Source organism: Lutra lutra, chromosome 14 (genome assembly GCF_902655055.1).
Source record: "Lutra lutra chromosome 14, mLutLut1.2, whole genome shotgun sequence".
In the NCBI taxonomy this organism is placed as follows: Eukaryota; Metazoa; Chordata; class Mammalia; order Carnivora; family Mustelidae; genus Lutra; species Lutra lutra.
The window spans coordinates 82667858-82694711 of record NC_062291.1 but is presented as its reverse complement, the minus strand read 5'-3'; the positions used below and the strand labels follow the sequence as shown (position 1 = coordinate 82694711).

Here is a 26854-nt window from a genome sequence, read left to right as displayed (position 1 = left end):
GTAAAAGGAGAAAGGAGAAAAAAGAGGTCATAAAGATTAAATGAGGTCATGAGAGGTCAAGCCCTACGACTCTACCCATTAGGTGGAGCCCTAATCCTCTAGGTCTGGTGTCTTAGAAGACCAGGAAGACACCAGCGGCGCTCTCTCTGACGACAGTAGGCTGGAAGCCGGCAAGACAGCTCTCACCAGGAACCAACCGTGATGGAGCCTTGATTTCTGAACTTCCAGGCCCAGCGTGAAAGAAATAAAGTCTACTGTGAAAGCCCCCAGTCTGTGGAATTCTGTTATGGCGTGACTAAGGCTCACCCCAGTCTGTGTTCCTTTTCCTTTGCTAGGGTCTCCTCTGCTCTCTACCCAGACTGGATCTGGCATCGCATGGGTGCTGTAGGGCTCTGTCCCGGGCCGTGGTCTCGCCAGGTCCTCAGACCTCAAATACACTCTATACACTGACAACTCCCAGATCTTTGTCTTCTGACCTGACTCCCCACTGAGCCCAAATTGCCCACCCAGTTTCTTCATTTGGACATTTAATGCTGGTACTCTCCAACTTTTTTAACATTACAGCATACCAAGAAAATGCTAATACTTATTAGACAGCACATTGTAAGCAACAGATGAGCTGTGCAGTTTGCAGGGGAAGGCAGCCAGCCCCGGCCGGGGTGGGCGTGGGATGAGTGCACTGTGGTTCTGGGAACCTGCGCCCTATCAGCGGCCCCAAGGGCTGAGGGGAACAAGCCTGCAGTCATGCCTAGAACTCATTCACAGTGCACAAATGGGCTAGGGCACCTTGGTGGGGAATAGGCATACTCAAACATAATATGGTCCCAAGTGAATCTTTGTCCCATCCACTCCCATCTTCTAACAGTGCTCCCATTCTCCCCATGGTTCCGGTTCTAAACCTGGCTCCTCTTTCCTCTACCTTGCATCTAGCCGAAGCAGATGCTATTGGCTCCACCTTCAGAACACATCCAAGTACACTCCTCCCCACTTTGCCAGCCTAGCCCAAACCTGTACCCGCTCTCACCTAGACTGTTCTTTTCTATATTTTTTTAAATTTATTTTTAAGAGAGCACATGAGTGGTCAGAGGGAGAGAGAATCTTAAGCAGGCTCCATACTCAGCACAGGGCCCGACCTGGGACTTGATCTCACAACCCTGAGATGATGACCCAAGCCGAAATCGAGTCTGATACTTAACGGACTGAGCCACGCAGGCGCCCCTCATCTAGTCTGTTCTAAGAGCCTCCCAGTTCTTCCTCCTTCCTACTTTGAGTCTTTTCTCCTGACAGCTGCAAGTAACCTTCTTGGAATATAAGTCAGAGCACATCAGCCCTGTGCTCGGTCCCCCAGTGGCATCACATCTCACTCAGGATAAACAGCAAAGACCTTACCATGGCCTGAACAGGTCTGTTGCCCAGCTCTGAGCTCCTCTCCTGCTTGGAGATGTTGGAAGAACAAGGCAGAAGGAGCACATCCCCTCTGCATGACAGGGCCACCAGCCAGCCATGACAAAGTTCTCTCCCGTTTCAGCCATTGTTCGCTTGGATCTCTTAGAGCCGCCAAACCACATCCTAACTGTCTGTGAGGAAGTGATGTTTACCCCTAGCCCTGGAGGCTGAGTAGGAGTTAGCACTAGAAGCTCTGAGAGGGGCAGGCCTGAGGGATGCAGAGAAGTCTGGGGCGGCCGGAGTGCACAGGGGAGAGCGGAGACACGGGGCTGGAAGACGCTGGGCCTTCGCAGGTTGTATTGGGGACTTTTCTGATCTTAACAGCAATGGGAAGCCGCTTGTTTATAAATTTATGCCTCCTCTCCTGTTCTCATGTCTGCTTTCCGTTTTCTCTTTGGGGTAATAGGAGGGAAGTGTGCTGTCACTGAACCAGCACAGGGCTGAGGGTCAGGGATCTGATAGTAGCTTTATTGCGCATGATGTGATCTTCTTTTCTCCCCCCACTAAGTGGGAATAAGCTCTGCCCTATCCAGCCGTAGGTTGCTGGGCGACTGGAAGGACATAGCAATGACCACTGCCACAGTTACTGAGCACTTACTGTCTGCCAGAGACTGATCTAATGCTTTATTTGCATTAAGTCTACGAGGTTTGTCCTGTTTTAGGGGTGAGGAAGTCGGCCTATGGAGGACAAAACTCATCCAAAGTCCCAGAACTGGTCAGTGGCAGAGCTGGGTGGGGTTCCCACTCAGGCAGTCTGGCTCTGGACACTGTATTCCTAACCCCCATACTAGGCTGCCTCTCATAGACTTTGCACACCCCAGTGTTTGGGAAAACAGAAAAGCATGAAGATAAAAAGTACCACTCTGGAAAAAAAAAAAAAAAAAAAAAAAAAAAAAAGTACCACTCTGGTACAAAGGGCTTAGTTCAATAATGCAAACAGTTGAAAGCAAACCCAGTCGACCCACTGCAAATAGAGAAAATGTGTCTTCTGGGTTGTACTTTGTGGTTGTCTTAGGTAATAAAATTGATGGCTTCCTGATAATTACCATTAAGAGGTTCCATGAGATGTGCTGCTGGGCTTGGCAGATAAAAATCAGACACCCTTATTCCTTCCTGCCATTGCTCAAAGCACCTCTAATGCAGAATTAAGAGGAATCATTGCTGGAGACTCTGTGCCCTGCCAGATCCCCATGTCATCAGGTTCAGTGAGAAAGAAATCACCTGATAAGTGCACAAAGATAATCATGCTCACAAATTACTAATTTCTTAGTAATTGAAGATTTAAGTTGATATTGTCTCGAGAATGATTCCCCCTAATTGACGGGAACCGTTCACTGTACTGTTAGCACATTCAGCCCAGGGCAGAATCCAAAGGCTCAGAGAAAGGTCTGCAGGTGATGGGGGGTGTTAGGGTTGGGGAGTGAGTCCCAAAAGGTTCTGCAGAGCCAAAGAGTCTAGCAAAGGCCCAGGGACTAGGTGACGGACACTGCCCTTAGCAGAGGAAATACCAACGAGGGGAGGACTGGCTCATGGGACAGCCAAGGTACATGGGTTTGTAAAGGCACAGATATGGATGACCTCAGCCAGCTGCCCTATGAGCGAGGAATGACTTCCATGCGTAGAATCCCTGACTTACGTCCAAATGGCTTTCTCCAGTCACAGGAGTTTAGACGGTGGCATTACTGCAGCTTCTCACAGACCAAGGAAAGGTCCAGATACCGCATCCACATCCCAGCCAGCAGGGAGGCGGGAGGAACGAGTAGGGCCAGGGCACCTCCCTCTCAGGATGGGTCCCACAAAGTGTGCACATCAAAAAAAAAAAAAAAAAAGTGTGCACATCACTCCCACGTAGATCCTGTGGGCCAGAAGCTAGTCCCCTGGCCACATCCAGGCACATGTTTTTATTTTGGGCAACCGTGTGCCTTATTACTAACGAGGGATTCCATTTCTATGAGTGAGAAAGGAAGGGTGGGCATTTGGGGGCTCCCGGCATCCTCGGCCCCCCTCTCCACATTTGGGGGCTCCCGGCATCCTCGGCCCCCCTCTCCACATTTGGGGGCTCCCGGCATCCTCGGCCCCCCTCTCCACATTTGGGGGCTCCCGGCATCCTCGGCCCCCCACTCCACATTTGGGGGCTCCCGGCATCCTCGGCCCCCCACTCTAGTTCAAGTGAGACTTGCCACTTACGCCTCCAGAGCACCTTGACTTGTTTTCGTGGCACTTATCACACCGACTCTGCCATCGCTTTACTTATTTGTAAAGTGTCTGTTTTACCCTCCGGCCAGTGGGAGGCAGGAATCATATCATATCCCCAGTGCCTAGGACACAGTAATGGTCTAGAAATACTTTTTGACTCACAGATAGGATTACACCGAACAAACCCAGAGTGTACATGGTATTTGAAGAAGAAAGACATTTTCACCTAGTCCCAGTCGTCAGGCGGTGGATAGATAGTTTCACCATGAATTACACCCCTGTGTCCTGTTAACCCTGTCTTCAGCGTGAGTCCCTGAGCCAGCCCCCTCCTAAGGGCCCCACTGCCGAAGCCAGCCGCCACCACTGCCTGCTCTGCTGGTGGCCGTCCTCACCGCAGGAGCTGGAGGCCTTTCTCAGGCATGAGTACCATTGCTGCCAGTCCTGTTTACACCTGTCCGCGGATTCCCATATCTCACAGTGTCCCAAGTCCACCTGCCTTCCCACCAGAGCCCTGTGTACCCTTCTCTCCCAGGAACGCACCCAGCCCCTTCCTGACATTTGAACGCTTCTCCTCGCTGCTGTTGTCATTCAGATCTCAACTAAGATGCTGCTTTCTCAGAGTGGTGGCCCTGGACCAGCAACCAGCTATCAGCACCCAGTCATCTCTCCCACATCATCTCCTAGCACTTGGTAGACTTGAGCTTGTGCCCTGCCCCCAATACATAATGCAGACCTAATCTCCCCAAGACAGATTCCGGATGTCAGTTTCTGAGAACATGTAGAAACACTTGGGAGAGATTGGCTCTTGGAATTTGGAAACACCACTAAATGTATCCTTTGAAATCTTGGGGATACGCATCCCAGAACCTCAAGCCATGGTGGGGACATGGTGGGGCTGAGGTCTGCGGCCCGGGACCAACTGCTTCCAACAGCAGGTTGCGTCCAACTTCTAATCCCCACAATCCTGGCTTGTTTTGTGGGCCTGGAAACATGTATGTATTACCTGAAAATGCTAAGTTTTACCTGCCACTCAGTGACATACAGATTCCTGGAGCCCCAGAAGGAGCTCTTGGGATCAGTCTGGGTTCAACCAAGGATACGGAGCTCGTGGGGGATATGGATTAGGACCTGCTGCAAGGCACTGCCTGGTGCCACTGCAGGGGCTGCCAGGCGAGTCTGAGACCCCCAGTTCAGGCTGAGTGCAAGCCGCCGAGAAGGGTGGGCCAGCTCGGGCAGCAGAGGAAGCTGTGTCCACAGTGTAATTTCTGCCCCAGCAAAGCCTTCATTCTGCTCTTAAAGCCACTGACTGGAGGAGCCCCCCCCCCCCAGATTATCTAGAATAATCTCCCTGGCAAAAAGCCACCCGATGATAGACTTTATCCTATCTCCAAAATGCCTTCACAGCACAACCTACGTTAGCATTTGGGAATAAATGCCTCACCGGGTTTACACCTGCATGTGCCCATCTCAGAAAGGCCGGTTCTTAATTTCTATGTGAGACACATTCCAAGTAATTCCAAGAAATGATAGGAACAGTACTGCCCATTTCTCCAAATCCCCGGTCTCTCTAGCTCACAGCTCGACAGCAGCAGTAATTAGAACTTGATTTCATGATTATTATTTGTTCACCCAGGGCTGGTTGCTTAGATACAAAGCAATTCATTTTGAGCCAGATTTTTCTAAGGTGTCCCATAGATATTATAATGTTCCAGAAACCTATTCAGTAATAACTCACAAGTAATGGCTCCCAGAGTTAACCCATTTCTGCTTCACACAATACACGCTGTCTGACTATCATCAACCACTGTGTAATAGTCAGTAACCAGCTGGTGGGCCTAATGCTACTTACGGGATAGTAATCCACATTTCAGGCAGAGTTTATTCTGCAGGTCTCTAGCAACATTTATTTTGAGGCCTTTGGGGTTGTCATATTAAATTCCACCCCCTTGATAAAAAAGAATATCATGTTTATTGTAAAAAAAAATGGATAATACAGAAAGAGGTAAACAAGAAAATAATCACCCTATCCTGCCACCCAGAAGTAATTATTAGTAGTATTCGGATGCACATTCTCTCATAAATATGCATATATAAAATTTATAAAACCATACTATTCATGCATTATACTTCTTTAACTTCACATTTTGTGATTAAATAATCCATGTGACTAATATTTTAATAATTTCATATAACTACCTTGGCCTCTCTGTTGGACATTTACTTTGTTCCCACTATAAATATCAGGATACAGTCTTGCAACTAGAAGAGGAGTAACGTCTTGGACACCAAATACACAACATAGTGATTACAGTCAACAGTACTCTGTTACAAACTTCCAAGTTCCTTAGGAGAGTTGATCTTAATTGTTCTCACTGCAAAAAAGAAATAATTATCAGGAGGCGTGGCAGAGGCTTTAGCTGAGCTGCTATGGTAGTAATCATATTGTAGCAAATAAATGTATCAGATGAACAGCTGATGTGAGCTGAAACTTACACAGTGCTGTCCTGTCACATATGCCAGGATCCAGGATGAACATCTTTTATGTTAGTCTTTGCACACTTTTATGAATATTGCCTTAGTACTTATGCTTAGAAGTGAAATCATAAGAAGAAAGAGTATAAAGTATACAAGGCTTTCGAAAGATATCAACAAATTCTTTTCCAGTTTTTTAGAAAACTTCTAAGAGATCTCATACTTGGCACCATTTATAAAACATCATTTATAAAACAAGTAAAAGGGTCAATGTAACTATTTCCTAAAAAGCTTATTAACTTCTTAGTACATTTATCTTGAGATGGAGTAATTCTTTATTTCTTTAAAATAATTTGTCTATTTGTTAATGATACAACCCCCAAATTTTATCACTCCTCTTCAGGAGCCTTAAATGTGTGGCCAGGACACCGGCTTTCCCTAATGGCTTTCATCTGCCTTTCCAAGTGATATCAAGTGCCAGCATGCTGTCCCTTGGCCTTATCAGTGACAGGGGCTTCAGAAGGAACAAGCCCATTAACGCTAAGTCATTGCGGATGAGGGATAGGTCAGTCACCTCAGCAAGCAGTTGATGACCTTCCTCCTGTGCTCCTGTCCCAACTGACATTGCTTAAGAAGAATTCCTGAGATCTAATTAAGATCCATCCTTCTCCCTGCTCTGTCCCAGCGCCCTATAAGGACTCCCAAGCCATAATGAAAGTTCTCTTACTGAAAGACGCCAAGGAGGATGACTGTGGCCAAGATCCGTACATCAGGGTAAGTGGCCTGAGGCTCTGGGTCCCGCCCAGCACCACACTGTCTTCCTAAGGAAGCTAAGAGGGGGCAGGGGTGGTCTGCGAACCCTCTGAGGAGCTGACACAGACTAAGTTGGTCCTGTGACCCTTTTCCTTACTTTCCAAACAACCCTAGCCAACCCTTAACTGTATTCTTGTATTTGCAGGAATTGGGGTTATATGGACTCGAAGCCACTCTGATCCCTGTTTTATCATTTGAGTTTTTGTCTCTTCCCAGTTTTTCTGAGAAGGTAAGGTCTGTCGGTGTCTGAGTACCATAATTTCTGAGTCTAGAACCCTTGCCAACCCGAGCTGGAAGGATTTCTACACTGCTCCCTCATTTTACTACCAGACTTGCAGACAAGGGCAGCGTAGCCTCCCCAGGCTCCAGTGCATGGGGCTGTGAGTCTGTCCCTGTGACAGTCCCCAGCTCCTCCAGGAAGCCACCCTGATCTGAAGGCGGGGTCTGGGGAGGGGGCTCCCAGCCGTGCAGTCCTTTCCAGTGCGTCCTCCGGTTCACCCACCTGTCCTGACCATGCACTTCACTATTGTAGAGGCCCCAGGTTGGGCCGCTGGGGTGAGACCGTTGCTCCCCCACAGCGTCAGGTTTGCCGCCAGGGGGAACAGGGATCTGTCCTGCTGGACACAATCTCAGTAAAGCCTTCCAGATGTTTGCCATCAAAGCTTCAGTGCTCAGGCAGCCCTCACCGGTGAGCACCCTGTCCCAAGAGGGAAGCACCTTCAGGGCATCTTCCAGGAGCCCCGTTCTAGACATGTGGGGAAGAGCCAGCTGGTTTCATGGATTGGGGTGTCCAGCCATGCTCCGGGGCTCCATGCCACCGTTAGCACCAGGTTCACCCCTCCTGCTCTTTATGGAAAGCCTTTGTTTTCGTTTGGGGCCAAATACTACACGATTCATTCAATAATGTGCCTGACTGACACTGGCCCGGCACCTGTTAATGCCCCATGTACTGGGCTGTGTGCCGAGGGAACGAGGTTAAGAAGGACCCAGACCCACGTGCCCTTCCAGAAGCAGCCCTGAAAGGCCTCAGAGATCTCATCACTTGAGATCGCTTCTTGGACCTCGTGGCCACACAGATACGGGAGTTTCCACAGGAGCCTCTCCCATCACCGCCAACCAGCGTGGCCCCTGAGGGCTTTTCTGGACTCTTGTCTAGCTCCCTATGCTGCAGTGAGTCGGGGCACAAGGCACGTGTTTGAGTCCTGGCCCTGCCTCTCACCATGGGCCAGTTCCTCAGCCTCTCCAAGCCCAAGTCTTCATCGATGAGAGGACAGGAACCTCACGTATCTCCCAGGGAACTTAGAGTGAGGGACACAATATGTAAAAAGAGCAATGTTTGGTAAATGTTGTCACTGTTACCATCTTTGAAAATCAAGGCTTCGACATGGATATTGCCCCTTGAAGAGTCCAGTGGTTTTTTTAAAGATGTATTTATTTCCCTAGAGAGAAAAGGAGGGAGAAAACCTGAAGGGAAAGAGGAGGCAGAGGGAGAGAGAATTCTCCAAGCCGACTCCCTTCTGAGCATGGAGCCCGATGCCAGGCTCACTCCAGGACCCTGGGCCAAAGTCAAGAGCAGGCAGCTTACCCAACCAAACCACCCCAGCGCCCCTTGATACAGATACGGATACAGATCCAATCTGCCCTCCTGCCTGCACCCCACCCAAGCCCTGGATGGGTCAGATGGCCCCCCTCTCTGCTTCTGCTACACTCCCACCCTGCATGCTTAGCTCTCCCCTTGACTGTGAGCTGCTTGAGAGAAATGCCATGAATAGTGAGTTCATCTGCGCACCCTCATAGGCCTAGAATAATTCCAGGCATATAGTCAGCTCCCAGCAGGTGACGATGGAAGAGTGGGTGGATGGATAAAGGATGCATGGATGGATAGAAGGAATTAGTTTTGTGAAGCATTTGCAAATCTGGAAAATGTTGAACTTGGCCATTGTGTAAAATGTCTCTGTTGCGGTTTGGTGCACAGCTGTCTCATCCTGAAGGCTATGGAGGACTCATTTTTACCAGCCCCAGAGCAGTGGAAGCAGTGGAGCTGTGTTTGGAGAAAGACAATAAAACGGAAGGTGAGGGGACTCTCCTGAATTCCACTGGACTTTCTTTACTCTGATTCTCCTGAGCGGGGAGACCGGATTCCAGAAATAGATTGTTCAGGTTTGAAACATCTCAGTGACTTTTAGCTCAAAAAAGTATTTATGTACCAAGCTAGTTCATGTTTGTGTAACCTTTGGAGGAAGCAGAAAATGGCCTCTCTCCTTACAAGCAGACTCTGAATGTCCCACACAAATGACAGGTTAGCCTCATGGTCTCTGACCAGAGCAGGCATCTGGTGGTATCACATCACAGATGCTGCCTTGGGAAACAGAAGACAGGAAAGATCCCCAAAGTCCCCAGACCCTGAGGGATTCATCTGCTGGTGGTCATTTCTCTCCTCAGAATATACTGGTGGTGGGGGCGCCTGGGTGGCTCAGTGGGTTAAGCCGCTGCCTTCGGCTCAGGTCATGATCTCGGAGTCCTGGGATCGAGTCCCGCATCGGGCTCTCTGCTCAGCAGGGAGCCTGCTTCCTCCTGTCTCTCTGCCTGCCTCTCTGCCTGCTTGTGATCTCTCTCTGTCAAATAAATAAATAAAATCTTTAAAAAAAAAAAAAAAGAATATATTGGTGGCAGTCTCTTTCCTCAAAGAGATGATGAGAAAATCCAAGCACATCAAAAAAATGGCTGGTGCCATGCCAGGCACTCAATGACATGATCATCTCAGTCCCTTCATCCCACCTCCTCCCTCCTTCCCCCATCAAAACACAGGAACAGAGCCCAGGCTTCAGACTGAACAACCACTTTAGTCTTTCAATCAAATAGCTTCGTTGCTAACATTCACAGAATGCCTAATGTGTGCCAGGCTCTGTTAAATACTTTACATTCGGCACCTCATGTATTCCTGGGCCGCTGGCCAGAGGCATGCGTACTGTGGTCATCATGTCAGGTGCAGAGATTACTTTAAAAAAATACAAATCTTTAAAAATAAATAAATTAGTTAATTAATAAAATGAAATTTCCCATGGGAGTGTAAAGGGTAACGTAACACTTAAATGTTCAGGAAAGTTAAGCTCCTAATCAGACTGTAGGAAGGGAGAACTCGTGTGTCCTTGTCTTCTCCAACAGTAGTGAACACCCGGTGGCCTCAGCGTGTATTCATCCAGCTCATTTTCTCTTTGTATATCTTTAATCCACAGTTAAAGCTGTTTGTTTTTGCCCTAAAATCGTAATGTTCTTGGTTAAATTGTGTTTGTTTGCTCACGAACTGCAAAGTTATGGTCTTTACTTTGACTTAATGTACACATCCAAGATTATAGTTTCTTGACTGCTTTCAAATACATGTCCTGAATAAAACCAGTTGTGTTGCTCTATTAGACACTAAGTTGCTATTTTTATTTTTTTAATTTATTTTTAAATAAATAAATTTATTTATTTGACAGAGAGAGAGAGATCGCAAGTAGGCAGAGAGGCAGGCAGAAAGGGAGAAGCAGGCTCTCTGCTCAGCAGAGGGGCTTGATCCCAGGACCCCGAGATCATGGCCTGAGCCGAAGGCAGAGGCTCAACCCACTGAGCCACCATGGCGCCCCTAGGTTGCTATTTTTAAAGACCAGTGACTTTTTCTTTAAAAGTCTGCATTTTTAGGGGCACCTGGGTGGCACAGTTGGAAGAGTGTGTGACTCTTTTTTTTTTTTTAGATCTTATTTATTTTATTTTACGGGGGTGGGGTGGAGGGAGGGGCAGAGGGAAAGGGAGAGAGAGAATCTCAAGCAGACTTCCCATGGAGCTCCACACAGGGCTCGACCCCACGACCCCAAGATCATGACCCGAGCCAAAACCAAGAGTCGGACACTTAACCAACTGAGCCACCCAGGTACCCCAGGCTTGCAACTTTTGATCCTGGGGTCATGAGTTCAAGCCCCATGTTGGGTGTAGAGATTACTTAAAAAAAAAAAATTAATAAAAGTTTACATTTTTAAACTTTAATGTCACCCTGCAAATTCTTTCTTCAAGTTATGTTTATTTTCTGGTACATAATAAAAGTGCTTCTAGTACAACTGTGGAAAAGAGTTAATATTCTAAGCAAGGCATACTGAAACATTTATGAAGTGATTTTCAGAAATTTGACTGCCGAATATGAACAGAACAAAAATGGATTTTTAGTTCAAGACGCTGTTCTTTATACGTGGTTATTAATAGTTTGCCTTGTTCACAAGTGTCTTAGGATGAACAAGGAGCTCTGGGCAGCGTCCAGATGGCCACTGTGCTGTTTGCTGCTCACATCTAATTCTATGTTTTACAGTCTGGAAACATTCTCTGAGAGAAAAATGGAATGCTAAGTCAGTGTATGTGGTCGGAAATGCTACTGCTTCTCTAGGTAAGCAATCAAGGTAAAGATAAAACACCAAAAAAATGACTGTGATGTTATGATTTGTAATAAAAATGTGTGTTTGGCTTTGTCCCTGTCCCTGGGACAAATCTCCTTTATAAACCCTTGGTATTTGCTAAGTGATAAGAAAGATGAAGTTGCCCTCCTTTTTTTGGGAAAGCTTTACTTTTTTTTGAGAGAGAGAGCTTTCACTGTACCCTTACCAGCAGCATATTTGACTAATTATTCGTAAATATAATAAGCAAAATATCATATTTTAAACTATAGTTGTTGTTGTTTTTTTTAAACAAACAAGGTTAAGTCATTGGGGAATGAAAAACCATTTTTCTTCTTTTAGTCTCTGTTATTACCATAGTCACCCTTCTGTATTCTGGTTAACAAATGTGGGTTGGATTGGGTCATTTGCTCCCAGAATCAGGCACATGGTTTACTAACTATTACCTGTTTGTTATAAAGGATATTTCAAAGGATAGGAATGAACAACAGATGGAAGAGATGCCTAGAGTAAGGTGGGGGGCGGGAAGAGGTGCACTTCCACACCCCCTCCAGGTGCACTGCCTTCCCAGCATCTCTCTGTGGCACCATTTGGGTTTTTATGAAGGATTCATTACATAAGGATGTACTTAAGGATTCATTACATGATTGATTAAGTTATTAGTCATTGGTGATTAATTCAACCTCCAGCCCCACTCTTCTCCTTGGAGGCAAGAGACTACCCTCTCTAATCACCAGGTTGGTTCCCCTGGCAACAAGCCCCCTTCCTTCAGGGCTTTCCAACCACCACCATTAACATAAACTCAGGTGTAATGGAAAGAGATCTATTATGAATAACAAAAGGCAATTTTAGAGGCTCCTGGGTGGCTCATTCAGTTAAGGGTCTGACTCTTGATTTCAGCTCAGGTCATGATCTCAGGGACCTGGTCTCAGGTCCAGGTCATGATCAAGTCCCCAATCGTGCTCTGCATTCAGCAGGGAGTCTGCTGGAGGATTTCTCTCCCTCTCCTTCTGCCTCTCTTGCTTGTCCTGGTAAAGGTATAATGAGACAAATATATTCAAATATTGCTAAATGGCATTAGAAATTGGGTCATATATTTTCAGAAATACTTGTTCATATGTATTCAGAAGTTCTATTACATTGGTGCCTGGCTGGCTCAGTCAGTAGAGCATGCGATGCTTGATCTCAGGGTTGTGAGTTCAAGCCCCACATTGGCCATAGAGATTACTTAAAAAAATAAAATCTTTTAAAAATAAAAAAATAAAAAATAAGGCTCTATTACAAGCTTTGTACCCTCTGGCCCACTAATCCCTTTCCTGATAATCTAGCCAAAGGTAATAATCCAAAGCAGGAGAAAAGAATCGGTTTTTATATGCGAATGTATATTATAGCATTATTTATAATCATGGAAAAAGGAGAGCCCCCAATAGGGGAATAGTTAAATAAATTACAATGCATCTATATGATGATTATGTAGTTTTTTCTTTTATATACTTTTCATTTTGAAGGAAATTTACAGAAAACTTAAGTTACAATACAAAGAACTCAGTCTTTCCTGGACCCCTGGAGAGTAAGTTGCCAACGTGATATTCCACCAACCCCAAGTAGTTGAATGCAGGTTCCCTACAAACAAGCACATCGCCCTGTATCGCTGCAACTTTCACATTCCAGAAATTAACATGCACATGCTACTACCTCTTACTTCTCCGTAATGTCCAGCGTGGCGGAAGGACGGCATTCAGAATCTTGTCTTGCCTTCGTCGGTATGTCTAGTTAGTTTCCTGAAGGCCAGAAAGGTGCCTCTGTCTTTGGCTTCGTGACCTTGACACTGGCCAGTTGTTTATAGACGGTCTCCCAATTTAGTGTGTGGGCCTGGTGTCCACTTCCACTATGAGAAACATTTCTGTCTTCTCTTTGCTTCAACTGTTCCATTCTCCTGACCTGATGTGCAGCTTTTGGGGGGAGCCAGAGGCAGCTTTCGGGCCAGAGGGCTCCTGCAAGACGGCCCCTGGTGACCTCAGTGCTCCCACCACTGTGACATCCCCATCTCTTGAGCTGCAAGTTGCTTGACTAATGAAGAGCTGGTGTGTCGCTTTTCAACACAGAGCAGCTTGTAGCTCGGGGCTCTGCAGACCAGTGAAGAGGGGATCGGGCCTTGGTTACCAAGGAAACCGCCCCCACTCTCCCATCCCCTCCCCAGATCAGTTAAGAATTTGCTTACACCTTCCTTTCACTGTTTCTTTTTTTCTGAAGTAGAAGAGGAAAGAAAATTCTCGTGGCAACTTTGGACTTACACATCACTTCAGCTCTCAAATACGGCATGTTTGTAAATGGTCCTGTTCTGCTCACGCCACCTTTAGTCTCATCTCAGTGGCACCCCTGTGCAGGCTGCATCTCACTGTTCTGTCAAATGACAAAAAACCCCAAGAGCAAAAGTGGGGATACGGGATGAGAAACCCGGGACAGAGCCGGCTAGTGTGGGCCGGCCTCCCGTGTGCTCCAGATGGCAGAGCCTGGTCCCATGGGATCCCCCCTCTCTTGGGAGAGAGGTGCTCGGCTGGCTCAGCTGGGACCCACACTGCTGTGTGATTAAAAGTAATTGAAAGTAATCTCTATTACTTTTTAAAAAGAAAAGGGAAAAACAATCTCTTAGGAGAAACCACATTCTATCTTAACATGAAAGTCAGTCACCCAACTTTGGAACCTTCTAAGTTCACCTTCCCAGACATGGTGTCCCAGAGGACCTCTCTCTAGTGAACTGCTGGACGCTTCTGTTCATCCCGAGGCCCAGCAAGTGTGTGGAGAGTGAAAGGAATTTGAACATGGACAGCCGGAGGAGTCCTGAGTCCAAGCATCAGTCATCTTCTGCTGCATAACAATTGCCCAAAACTTAGTGGCCAGAAACAATAAGCATTTGATTTCTTACAGTTTCTGCAAGTCCACAGTTTCTGGGAATAGCTAAGTTGGGTCCATCTGGCTTGGGGTCTCTCACCAGGCTGCAGATATATCAAGACTTGACTTGGGGGTTCTGCTTCCAAGACCACACATATGGCTCCACTTCCTAGCCCTCACGTGGCCCTCTCTGAGGGCTGCCCTAGGACACGGCAGCAGGATTCCCCTAGTATAAGACAATCCAAGAGCCAGCACAAGAGAGCCTCCAGGCCAGAAACCAGTCTTTTCATCGTCTAATCTTGGGAGTGACATCCCCTCACTTCCGCCATCTTTCTTTTGTTTGAATACAGCCAGTCCAGCCTCAAGCTCAAGGGATGGGGATGTCACAGTGGTGGGAGCACCGAGGTCACCAGGGGCCATCTTGCAGGAGCCCTCTGGCCTGAGAGCTGCCTCTGGCTCCCTCCAGAAGCTGCACATCAGGTCAGGAGAATGGAACAGTTGAAGCAAAGAGAAGATACAAATGTTTCTCATAATGGAAATGGAAACTTGGCCCAAGCTAGTGGTCTTGATGTCAAAGTCCATCAGGATTTATTTACTTTAGAGAGATAGAGTGAGTACACTCGAGAGAGCAAGTGGACCGAGGGGCAGAGGAAGAGAATCTTCAAGCCGACTCTCTGCTGAGCGAGGAGTCCGACCCAGGGTTTGATCCTGGGACCCAAGAGCCAAAACTCCAGAGCTGGATCCTCGCCCGACAGCCACTCAGGCAGCCCATAAACCATACCTAATTTTTGAGTATTTTTCATTGCTTCATTTTCCCATGAATTCTGGGAGAATACTGAGATCATCTGTGTCTATAACCTTAATGTGTCTTCACATCCCACCTGTTGATTCTTATGATTTGCCTTTGCACTAAGCATTTTCTTTTAAGATTTTATTTGTGAGAGAGAGAGAGAGAGAGAGAGAGCGAGTGCACAAGCAGGGGGAGCAGCAGGCAGAGGGAGAAGCAGACTCCCCACTGAGCAAGGAGCCAGGAGCCTGACGCAGGACTCCATCCCAGGACCCTGGGATCATGACCTGAGCAAACGCTTGACCGTCTGAAGCCCCCAGGCACCCTGAACTAAGAACTTTCCTCCCCTTGAGACAACCGCACAGTACCTTCGAGCATAGGCGTCCACCAGCAGGGGGGCTCACCCCAGGTTTACCCAAGCTCCCGACTGGGCCCACCATGGCAGTCCTCGCCTTAAGCTCTTAAATGTAAAGAACACGATGGCAGGTTTGTCTGGGGGCACACTGGTTTGTTTCACAGGTGTGAGTCACTTGAAGCTCCCCTGTCACCACGGCCTGGGGAGTCCCCGGAGGCGGGCTTGCCTGCGCCCGAGGCCCTGGGCTGAAACCTGGCACCCGCTTAGAGCAGAGCCAGCCTTGCCGCCACAGGGGTGGAGACCTTCCTGCGAACATCCCTCCCTGACCTCTACTGAGAGCCTCGCAGACAGAGCTGACAGGCGCTGGCCGGCTTGGGGCTCTGCTCCCTGCTCTCAGGAGCCCTTGGCCCCGAGTCGTTGTGGGGACGAACATCTGTGCCAGGGCTCCCTGGGAACAGGGCGCGAGAGTCTCGGCGTGGCTCCTCCCGTCTAGTCGCCGCAGGAACCGGGCGGGCGAGCCAACGGTAAAGAGCGACATCACTGCAGTCTTAGGTCCCAGTTCCGTCCTGGGGGGGTCTTCAGGGATGTGGTGTACTGAGACCCTCCCAGTCCAGTCAGAGGAGGGGCAGCCCGGCCGCGGCAGCCGTGCAGTATAAGCAGGGCTTTGTTCCAGAACAAAGTTTACGGCGGCATGTGACTTTTGACTCTTGGGCTCGGGACACTAGCAATGACCTGTAAATGAAAAGCTGACGGTGTTGACGTGAAAGCTGCGGTTTATTATTAGCTGGCGGGTCTCACGTGAATCCTAAAGAGAATGGGCACAGCCCCACCTCCGTTAGGGGGTGCCGCAGCCCGTGGACAGGGGGTGAGTGCAGACGGCGCAGGGGCCCCGGCCCTTCCTCCCTTGGCATCGTCTGCGGACGGGCCAGCATCTCCCGTGTGGAAGAGTGCACAGGGCCCTGGGGTGGGGGGCTGCTCCTGCCGCGCTCCTTAATGGAAGCTGCTCACCCCTCAGCCCAGAAGGCCCGTAGTTGAGGTGCTGGAGGTGTTTGTTGGCAGGATCCCGTGGAACCTCTCCTGCCCTCCGTTCTGTTTCAGGCTGGCCTCATCTCCCCGACAGAACGAGGGCCCTCGCATGCCCTGTGAGACGTAGCAAATCCCAAATGCTCGCCACTCCTCACTGGCCGATAAGAAAGCCGCCTTTCTTCAGCTCCCCCTGGATGGCCAGGATTCGCTCTCGTCATCTTGTAAAATCTTTAAAGCAGTCCCCTGTGGCTGGTGTCCCCCTCGTGTAGATGAGCTCAGTGGGGCTTGGAGAAATGGGCGCATGACCCAAAGTCACACATCTAGGAAGGGTGGGCCCAGGGCCCAGCACCCTCACGTTGGACACATGCCTGCCATCATCCCGTACCAGCCTTCAGGAGGAGATGTTCCTGTGCATTTGCACATTAGCAAGCAACCCAGGAAGGGAGGTCTTTAAGGAAAACACTTTTCTTTTGTTGTTTTTCAGTGAAGAAAATCGGCCTGGACACAGAAGGAGCAAACTCTGGAAATGCAGAAAAGCTTGCAGAATACATCTGTTCCCGTAAGTAGAAAAAGGTCACCCCAAGTGACGCCCATTTACTCTTTGTTCGTTGGCCTCACCCCACCCCCACCCTGGGAGAGCAACATTTTCTGGGCACGTTCTCCGTGGTGACGCTGGTTGGTGCACAGTGTGCAGTTTGCTTGTGGGACTGCAGGCTCCTTTTCCTGTATGTGTCTGTGTTGCTGGAATTCAGCCCGCCTCTCTCCGCCCCCTCCACCAGAGGACTGGAGACAACTGGAACATGACACAAACGAAACATTCAGAGACAAATCCCAGGAGACCATCTACAGTGATGCTGACAGGAGTGGAGGTGGGCTCTTGCCACTGGGAACCTTCCCTGAGTCTGTGTCTGCTCCTCGCCCACCCCGCCACCGGCTCCTCTCGGGCCACCTCCTTCTCCAAGCAGCCCACTCCCTGGGAGCACGTCCTTGGGCAGCATGTGGCCCCAGACCTGAGATGGCACTAGTGAAGAGGGGTCTGCCTTTCAATGGGGTTTCAGGCTTGATGGAAGCAAAGATGTGGGGGAGCTCTTGGAGCGAGAGGCACCGGAGGGCCAGAGGGGTTCCAGCAGAGTGGTCCTCCTCGCTTGTATCTCCCATCCTCTCTCCGCCAGGGCTAACCCGGTGGCAGACACTCGCTCTTAAGTCCTCTCGCCCCTGCCCATTGGTAAAAGTGAGTCGAATGATCACCGCCCCATCACGGGCTGTTCACGAGGTACTAGATACTCAGAGATGAAACACACATGATGCCAGTGTACGCTGGGCTCCAGATGGCCCCCTGCCCGTCCCACAGCACTCAACAGACATGCCTTCCCACTGCTGCTTCTGCCCCCGCAGAGTGTCCAGGGCTGCGGTGGAGGCTACTGGTGGGCAGTGGGGCAGGGCAGCTGGAGGGAAGGTGCTCCCTGCCCCTCTGGTCACAACCACTACTATGTCCGAGCCCAGCTCTTTGCTTTAGTTGGCTGAAGTCTCTTAAGTTTTGAAAAATGCTCTTCTTACTGAGGGGGTGTGTTTCGGAGACCCTCCAAAGCCCCAGGGACGAAGGAGGTGAGCCCTAATGCAGTGACCCCTCTGGGCCCCATCCTGGCCGAAGCAGGTGCTGGCCTGGGCTGGAGTGGAGGACTGAGTCGAGTACCCAGCACTGCGTTCCCATCCCAGGGCAGCACTGCTGGGCCTCCTGCCCCAGCTCTTGTGTCCACCACTCCACGTGAACTGCAGGGCCTTGGGGGCTCTTCAGCAGGACAGTCGCCTGGCCCACAACTCTAGTGGCCAGCTCTGTGGCGCTTTGGCCGGCCACCATGGCTCCCAGCACACTCGTTTCCCCCCTTCCCGCATGGCTGTCTCTGCTCAGCCCTCCTTTCAGTGCTACCAACAGAGACTCTGTCCTTCACGAAGGCTCCCGTGTGACAGGGACGCCACAGACTGCGTTCCTTCCACATCCGCTGTCCTGGAGACCGTGGCCCTCCTTTGGCCACCCCCACCACACACATGCCCTTTGTGCCTCACCTTGTCGCTTAACCTACTCCTGCCTCATGGCCTGGCACACAGGTGTCCCGACGCAGTGTTTGCTGAGCACTGTTCAGCTGTTCTAGTGGGACAGGAGGGCATACGGGGGGTGAGGCAAGAGAGGGCTTGGTCCCTGCCAACAGCCCTAGCCAAGCTGAGCGGCCATTTTCGTGAACGTCAGCCCAGGCCTGCCAGGAGCGCACTACCGTGCAGCCAGGCGTCAAAAGCTGCTGAGAAGCCACAGGCTGTTATGCCGGGGTCCAGGGGTGAGCACAGTCCTGGGAGCCTCAGGGTCCTCGGGCCCATTGGACTGTTTTGAGGATCACCAAGCCTCAGCTCTTCCAGGGCGAGAGGAACATCATGTGTTTGGGTTTTTCCCCAGAATTTCATGGTGTGGGATGCCCGTGTTCCAGAATGCTCCAACACCAGGCTCTTAAATTTCTGATGTTCTTAGGAGATAATGGTCACCATCAAACAGTAACAAAGCCATTCTGTTTTAAAGTAGAAATCAATGTAAATGGTGGAGCTTGGCATTCCCCGGGGCATTAAGTGCATCCTTGGTTCAGGAAGATGAATGACTGGTTCCATGGGTGGGATGGCATTTAGCTCTGTCTCCAGGATAGATGACCAGGCTGTGCTCACCACTAACGCACGAATTCTAGAAAGAGATGGAAGGAAACTGAGTCGTTCCTCACTCTCAGATCCAGAGGCTCCATGCTCTGCACACACAAGCAGGAAGGATCTGTGTCGTTCTGAGATATCACACTGGTGTTTCCATTAATGGACTCAAGGCTTCGAGGGGAGATAGGGATGCACTCTGCCTTATCTCCGCAGAGACTGGGCTGCATCATTTGCGAAGCCTTTGTTTCTTTTTCTCATCTGTAACCAGCACGCCCGTGTGTCCTAATAAATCTTCAGTCGCAGTTAGAATATCCAAATATGAATCCTTCTTGACTGCTAATAGGGACTTCCACCTTGGTTTTACCAAGGCATTAATGATTTTCTCCCCCCGCAAGCTCTGAAACTGGATTTTAAAAGCTAAAAGTCTACTTCCAGTGTTTGCGCTCAACAGGCCAATTCGTAGTTACTGCTTCTCTCTTTTACTTAACACTTTTTACCACGTGTCATGTGCCACTGCAGACTCATAAAACTTTTAACCCGTTTAGCTCATTGTTCTGGCAGAAAATTCTCCCCTTCCAGGAGATCCGCTCTAATGGAAAAGCGAGCAGCAAATAAATGGTAGAAGGGGGCATTACAGCATTCTGCAAGAGAGGGGGTGCGCCTGAGTCAGGCAGAGGGGCGTGCGGTTATCTGAAATGTCCCCGGCTCGGGGGCTGCCAACGGCCACCCCTGCAGCCTCGCCGACTTGCTTGGCCCTCCTTCCCTTGCCACCAGCCCTGCTGTCCGGATTCTCCACCATGAGAATCTCTGCACAGCCGCATCTCCCAGCCCTGCCTGGGAGGCTGATATCAGTGCCGACCTGGCAGTAGATGGAGTTTTCCGGCCACAAACATGTCCTCCAGTGAAATGGCATTTTTTTTTTTTAAATCAGCCTTTTTACCTTAATTTCCACATTGACTATTTATGGAGTCCCCAGCCCCTCTGCACAACCCTCTCCTGGGATTTTCAGCGCTCTTGCTGGCCCTCACCCCCACAGCCCTGTTAAACGAATGGGCGGCCTCTGAGCCCTGGGAGTCACCATTCTGAGTCCTCTCTGTTGGGTGAGGCCCCTGCCAGGCCCCCATCTCTCCCTGTTGATCTGGGAAAATTCTCACACCTCTGCAGAACCAGCCAGCATCAGCACTGGCCTGTGTGAGTTAAAAATCTGCAGACAGTAAACTTCCCCACAAAAGATGGGTTCTTTGCCTCTGACTTCTTGAAGAGGGTAGGTCCCAGGAAGGATAGTTGTGGTAGAACTCCACTTGGCAGAAGAGAATTCTACTGGGGCATTTTTAGGTTTTCCTCCTTTGCTGAGAGTGTCACTGGTTTCCACAAAGTCAGCTGGGCAGATTGGGCCTGCATGCGTGGCTTGGCTCTCCAGGCACTGATGGTATGGTGAGAGAAGACAGTCATCTGCCCTGTACCAGGACACACATGCTAAGCTCCCATTTTCTGAGTTAGTGGCCAGCTATCCGAGAATAAGCACGAGCAATTCAATATTGGGCTAGATCTTCCGAAGAGATGCCTTGAGGAGCAGATGCTGGAATCTTCCAGAGGCCTCTTGCACACATCTAGAGCTGGGCTTGCTGGACTGGCAGGCCCTTGGTTTTTCTGCTAGATTCTCGAAGCTGCCCCAGAGCAGGTGGCTGTGGGGTTCTGTGGGAGCAGCTTTGGCCCCAAGAATCCTGCATCCCCCACGCCTAACTTCATGGATAGATGACACTGGAGGGACGCCTGGGCTCTGGGTAAGAAAGTTGCACCTGAACATCACTTTGGAAATTTGTCTCCAAGGACGGCGTCCACAGCACATGAAACATTTCCTCCCACTGGAAAAGAGCAATCAGTGGGCATCTATTGTCTACATTCGAATTTTTCCCAATTCCTTGTGTTCTTTTATGTCCATGCTGATAGTTACAGAGCAGCTTAAATCAAGAACACATTGACCAGTATGTAGTTATTGAATAACCTGGAAAAAGGAAGTTGTCCCTGTGGTTGGGCTTGGCCTTCGGGGAGATGGTGCTGGACGGGAAGAGCTTGGGTTGTTCCTTCCTCTGACTGCAGTCCCCACAGAGGTGTTTGGGGAGATCGGATGGGGACAGAATAATGCGCTTGTGCGTGAGCAACAGCCACTAAGACTTCTTCCAACTGATGGACGGACGTCGGAGGGGATTGGTTAGTTCGATCAAAATGTTCACATTTGGGGAGGCTTCGCCCATCGGTTTTGTTGGATGGTAATGTCTCAGGTCAGAGCTCAGACCACATGCCGTCTTCATTCTGCAGAGAGCCTGGAGCTGGACGCACCCTTAGGTCTTCCTAGAGTGGAGATGGGGAGCTGGGTGGGAGGCAGGGCCCTTCTCAGCAGGCCGGGTCCCTCCACAGCCACCCATCCACCCTGTGGGCACTTAGCAGGGTGGCCACCATCCTGAGGGGACAGTAGGCAGGCAGCTTGTCTCTCTCTGGGAATGGCTGCCCAGCCACGTGTGGCTGCCATTTCCCTGCTGCCTTGTGAGCGTGGGCCCTGGCTTCTGACTCCAGCCAGGTGTAGAGCGGCATGCTAGCTCGTGCCTGCCGCCCAGCGCCGCATCAGGACCAGAGGGGCCGGAGGGACCTGGGGAACAGCGGCCCCGGCATGTGGGGATCCCCATTTTCTGAGCTCCGTGGCCGAATCCTCTGTGATCTTCCTACAGCAAGGTCAGCTTCTTCCCTCCCACTCACAGTCACCGGGTGGGCTGGAGCTGCTGCTCCCTGTGTCCTGGGCATGTGCACCCCCTTCCTGAAAGGGTTAACAAAGTCTGGTTCTTTATCCACAGGGGAGTCACCGGCATTGCCCCTTCTGTTTCCCTGTGGAACCGTCAAAGGAGAAATCCTGCCGAAAATGCTCAAGGACAGAGGTGATGACAGTGCATTGGCTTGTGGGCACAGTCCCCCGGTCTGCCCCCTCAGGGCTGCCAGGAGCCTCTGCGGTCTGCGTTCGGGGTTGGCTGTGTGGAGCCCCCAGGGGAGGGTGGGCCGCCCCTTCTAGTCATGTTTGGTGTGGGGTGCAGGCTGCTGTCCTGACCATAGCCAGGAGCCCGCAGGGTGTCACAGCCTTCGCCAAGAGTATGGGTAGTGCTGGTGCGGATGGACCCTGGGGCAGGTCCCCGTACAGAGGACAGTCTCAGGAGGGAGCCCAGTGTTCACAGTGGAACGAAGCCTGTTTTCTGCTTTTGATTGTGCCCAGGGATCCCCATGGAAAGCATAACTGTCTATCAGAAGATCCCACACCCAGGAATCCAAGTGAACCTCAACAGCTACTATTCTAAGCAGGTGGGTGGTGCTTGCAGGGGGAGTTCCAGGCGAGGGGGTGGGAGGATTGAGGGGAGCAGGCATCTGAGTGGTGGAGGCCTGGGGACAAGAGGCCCAAACCCCTGTGCATGGTCCCACCATCCCCAGTTGCATGACTTCCCAAGGCTCCATCTCTGTATCTGCGAAATGGGAACAGATCTCTCCTGTAAGGTTTCTAGAAGGATGAAAGGAGATAATATGCATAAAGCCCTGTGGATTCCACCCCAGACCTAGTGGGCTTGGGCAGCTAGGGGCCCTCATGCGACTGTCCATTGTGTGGGGAACTGGGGGAGCCGCAGGGGCAGAGGCTGGGAGGGGAGGCAGGGCCCATACTGGGAAGGCCCACAGTGCCCACCGAGGGGTCTGCACTGAATTTGGGAAGCCACAGGGGCCTCTGAAGGCTTCAGGCAGGATGGTGGGTGGTGCCTGTTCGAGACTTTTCCACATCTGTACTCAATGGGCTGCCTCCCCTCCCTCTCCCAGGACAGGCTTCCGAATGGTTTGCTGGCTCTGCATGTCCCGTAGTGCAGACCGAAACAGAAAGGCTGTGCAGCCAGTGCACCTTCTGTCTCCTGAGAAGGGATGCAGAGCTGACAGGGAGCGGGCCTGGACTGCCATCTCACTCATCAGGGCCACTCTGGCCATGTGAGCTCGTGGCACCGTCTGCTCGGCTGGGCATGGGGGTCCACGGTTGCCATGTCCTCTGGCCAGAGAGACAGACCTGTGGGCCAGCAGAACGATGAGGAGCAGTACCCAACCTCCCCAAAGGCACCCAGCCCTCTAAATGGTGCCTCACTTGAACTTGGCTTTGGCCTAGGGAGCAGAGGCGGCCGCGGCCACCAGGAACCCTCCTGCTGTGACTCTGTGGGGCCTGCCTCCTGGGGCTCCAGAGCTGATGGCACCTGGCTAGAAGAACCAGGGGAACGTTCTCTCTTCTTGGCCTGTGCCAACAGACTGGTCTTGTGCTCTCCGTGCAGGGCGTTCCGGCCAGCATCACGTTCTTCAGTCCCTCCGGCCTTACATACAGCCTCAGGCACATTCAAGAGTTATCTGGTGACAGCATCAATCGAATTAAGGTGAGGTATTCAGTGGGCTTTTGGTCTTTTCAGATTTTTTAAAATTCTTGCCAATTATCCTAGAGTTTCCATGTAAAGTCAGAGTACTCCTGACCTAGCAGACACCATGATGTCCGCTCGTAGCCCTGGAACGGCCGGGCTCTAGAATTCTCCAGCACCACTTCCTGGCTGGTGCTCTTGGACAAGTTACTTAATCTCTCTGAGCCTGTTTCCTCATTTGTACCATGAGGACGATGATTCCTCTGTGGCCTTTAGAGACACGCAGTCACACCTTATCTGCGGGGGATAAGACCTCCGAGTGAATGTCTGAAACCACAGCTACTACCCAGTCCTGACAGAGTGTGTTCTTTCCTATACATACATCCCTGTGATGAAGTTTAATTTCTACATTAGGCCCCGTCCGAGATTAACAACCACTAACAATAAAGCCGTTACAGCAGTGTCTTGTGATCACAGTGACGTGAACTCTCAGGACGCCTTGCTGTGGTGCACGCACCCTCCTCCTCCCGAGATGTGAGATGGGAACCTGTCTCCGTGACGAGACAAGGGGAGGGGGGTTGATGGAGGCAAGTGACGCAGCGAGAGGCTGGGCTGGACTGCGGTTGACTGCGGGGAACTGGCAGTGTGGACAGTGAAACCACGAGTAAGGGGGCAGGGGCTGCTCAGGGAGCTACAGTCGAGGGGGGCTGCTGTCTGTGGTCTTCTCCAACAGAGGAGTCTCAGGACCGGATGAGAATTTGGGCCAGTCCTTGGCCAGAACCTGGCACGCGTCCTAGCATCCTTTCCCTGGTTTCCCATCGAAACATCTTGGCTTTATCTATTCTAAAAGCCATTCCCTCTTTTCATGTCTTTTAATTCAAAAGCTTGACATTCCCCTTGTGAGGGACCCCATTTGCTGGGCGTCTACAAGTATCGACGAGGCTTCTGGGGCCTGTGACGGGAAGGCTCTTGAACTGGCTGCAGTGGGACCGAGGAGAGGGCGGAGGACGGGCCGCCAGCACGCCCGTCCTCATACACAGTGAACGCCCTTGGCTTTTACTCCGGGTGCGTCTCACGGCCTGCAGACTCAGTGCCGGCTCCCTGTTCTGCAGGGGGTACTGGGCCCAGAGCAGTTGTGTGTCTTGCCCTAAGTCTCACAGGAGGAAGGGATTTGAACCCACGAAGACGTGTGCCACGTTGTTAGCCGTGGTGACACCTGAGCCATGGCCAGCTGATGGAACATTTCCGGGCAGTCTCTTGTAGAATGCGCCCACCGGTCCAGTGGTAGGAATCAGGCAAAACTGGGACCACTGTCCTGACCACAGGTGAAGCAGCTCAGGCCCAGAGAGGTTAAATGACGGGAGAGGAGACGCTCAGGGTTGGAAAGATTGAGAAGATTAGAACCTGACGTGCTCAGGCAGTTAGTGACCGGCCCATAATCCGCCCTTTCCTCCCTGGAGGCTGGGAGAAGCTGGGGTGCTGGGCTGCCCCCAGTTCTCGCTGCTGTGACGGGCCCAGCAGCCTGGTAACCACAGTCTCCACAGAGCTGCTCTCTGGGCTCTCAGGACTGCCTTCCTCTGCTTATCAGCGTGGTGCTTTCGAGGCTCCCCCGGGCTGTGGCCTTTCAGGACTTTGCTTCTTTTTGTGGCCGTGGGAGAGTCCGTGCTGGGGCCACAGCACCACGTCTTCATCTGCTCCTCCGCAACGGGCACTGGCGCTGGGTCCGCTCCCGGGCAGGCAGGAGTGATGCTGGGCACCTGACTACAGTTTTGAAGCGGACGCGTATTTCCATTTCTCTTGAGCATGAACTAAGGAGGGGAATTGCTGGGCCGCACGGTCACTTTAGGTCTAACTTTGGTAATTTTGAAGAATTAGTGTCTTCCCGAGCAGCTGTAGCTCTCCACTTCCGCACCAGCCGTGTGGGAAGGTTCCGGTTCCTCCACGTCCTTCGCAGAACTTCTCATCTTTGTCTTCACACTCAGAGCCATCCCGGCGGCCGGGGGGTAGCTCTGACTTGGATTTCCCTACGACCTACAAAGCCGAGCAGCTGTCCCCGCGTGTGCTGGCCATTCTGTTTGTCCTTGGGACAAGTGTCTGTTCACATCCTTGCCGTGTGTCTTGTGGCTGGTGCTGCTGGGCTGGGCGAGTTCTTGGTTCCTGGATCCAGGCTCCTCCACAGATGTACAATGTGCAGAAATTTCCCCGTCCCCTGAGTTGTCGTTTCCCCTCTGTGACGGTGTCCTCAGAAGCAGGACAGTTTTTCCATTTTGGTAAAGACGCACTTACGTGGCTTTCCCTTTGCTACTTGGGCCGTGAGCAGCGGAGCTAATCCCAGGCGTGAAGACTCGCCCTGTGTTCCGTGTTGACGGTCTCCGCTCTCACACTTAGGTCTGGGAGCCACTTCGAGTTCACGAGTGTGTCTGCTGTGAGGTGGGGCCCAGCACCATCTTTTCCTTAGGGAGTTTCTCGAGGAACAGCTGCATCATGAGGTGGAGCGGGGAGCTTGGTCTTCTGGGGGCAGCGGCCTCTGTCATGTGGCTCTGACGTGCCCCAGAAAGTGTCCTGAGATTGTTCCCTGCGCCACACTTGGCCCCGGGAGGGAGGATGGAAGGGGGCGCCGGGTAAGGGCTACCATCTTCCCAGACCTTCCCCCAGGTGGGGGTGCGTGCACCCAGGGTTGGGGTGGGGTGACGTGCATGCTCTCCCCGCCAGAGCAACAGGCCTTACTTCCCCCCGTGCTAGCCTGCCATGCAAGGGCAGCTGTACCCCTTCTACAGGTGAGGAAACAGGGCCAGAGGGGCTAAGTGACCTGTGAGGACACCTGGGCAAGGGCTGGGGTCACCACGACGGAAAACCACATTCGGCCCCAAGCGAGGCTCTGCATGTAACCATCAAACACGCAATGTTCAGGGAGAGAGGAGTCCTGCTGACACGGCTCAGGCCACCGAGCGTCTCACTCGGAGTAACCGTGTTCCCCCGCCGAGCACTCCTCTGTGGTGGGGCCCCAGCCAGGTGCTTACTCGCAGCAGCCCCTGGGGAAGGCTGTTACCCTATTTTACAGATGAAGGGACAGAGGCCCAGAGGTGGCAGGTCACTTGCTAGGGCCACTGTGCTGCAGGGCTAGGATGGGAACCTGACCCTCGGCTGCTGAATTTTCCTGGGGTGGGGGGGTGCGTGGAGGGGTGCAGCCGGGGCCCCCGCCACGCCCGGAGCACCTCTCCCACTTTACTCACTGCTCCACGTGGCCCCCCACACCAGGGCAGAACCGTGGGCCGCTAAGGCTTGTGGAGAGGGGGCCAAGACGGTAGGAGTGGTGGCCGCACGTGAGCCCCAGCTACCCGAC

General features: G+C 51.4%; 1 protein-coding gene and 1 long non-coding RNA gene across 5 annotated transcripts in view; both read left to right on the top strand.

The window, feature by feature from the left end:
- The window catches only part of UROS (uroporphyrinogen III synthase), a 30084-nt gene that overhangs the window by 2823 nt on the left and 407 nt on the right, over positions 1-26854 (top strand). The window contains exons 1-9 of one of the 4 annotated variants that reach the window (XR_007122741.1): positions 6800-6888; positions 7073-7156; positions 8903-8999; positions 11267-11341; positions 16893-16967; positions 21943-22023; positions 22353-22438; positions 23434-23532; positions 25900-26523. Coding sequence is in view for 3 of the 4 variants with exons in the window: in XM_047702944.1 (XP_047558900.1) it covers positions 6800-6888; positions 7073-7156; positions 8903-8999; positions 11267-11341; positions 16893-16967; positions 21943-22032; positions 22353-22438; positions 23434-23532 (695 nt within the window). In the remaining variant the exon portion in view is untranslated. Of the gene's footprint in view, positions 1-6788; positions 6889-7072; positions 7157-8902; positions 9000-11266; positions 11342-16892; positions 16968-21942; positions 22033-22352; positions 22439-23433; positions 23533-25899; positions 26524-26854 lie in introns of those variants that run through there. The other 3 variants (XM_047702944.1, XM_047702945.1, XM_047702946.1) reach the window with 3 other exon arrangements.
- LOC125084946 (uncharacterized) lies at positions 12277-13984 on the top strand. Its single transcript, XR_007122742.1, has 2 exons — positions 12277-12918; positions 13605-13984. It is a non-coding gene; the product is annotated as an uncharacterized LOC125084946 (long non-coding RNA).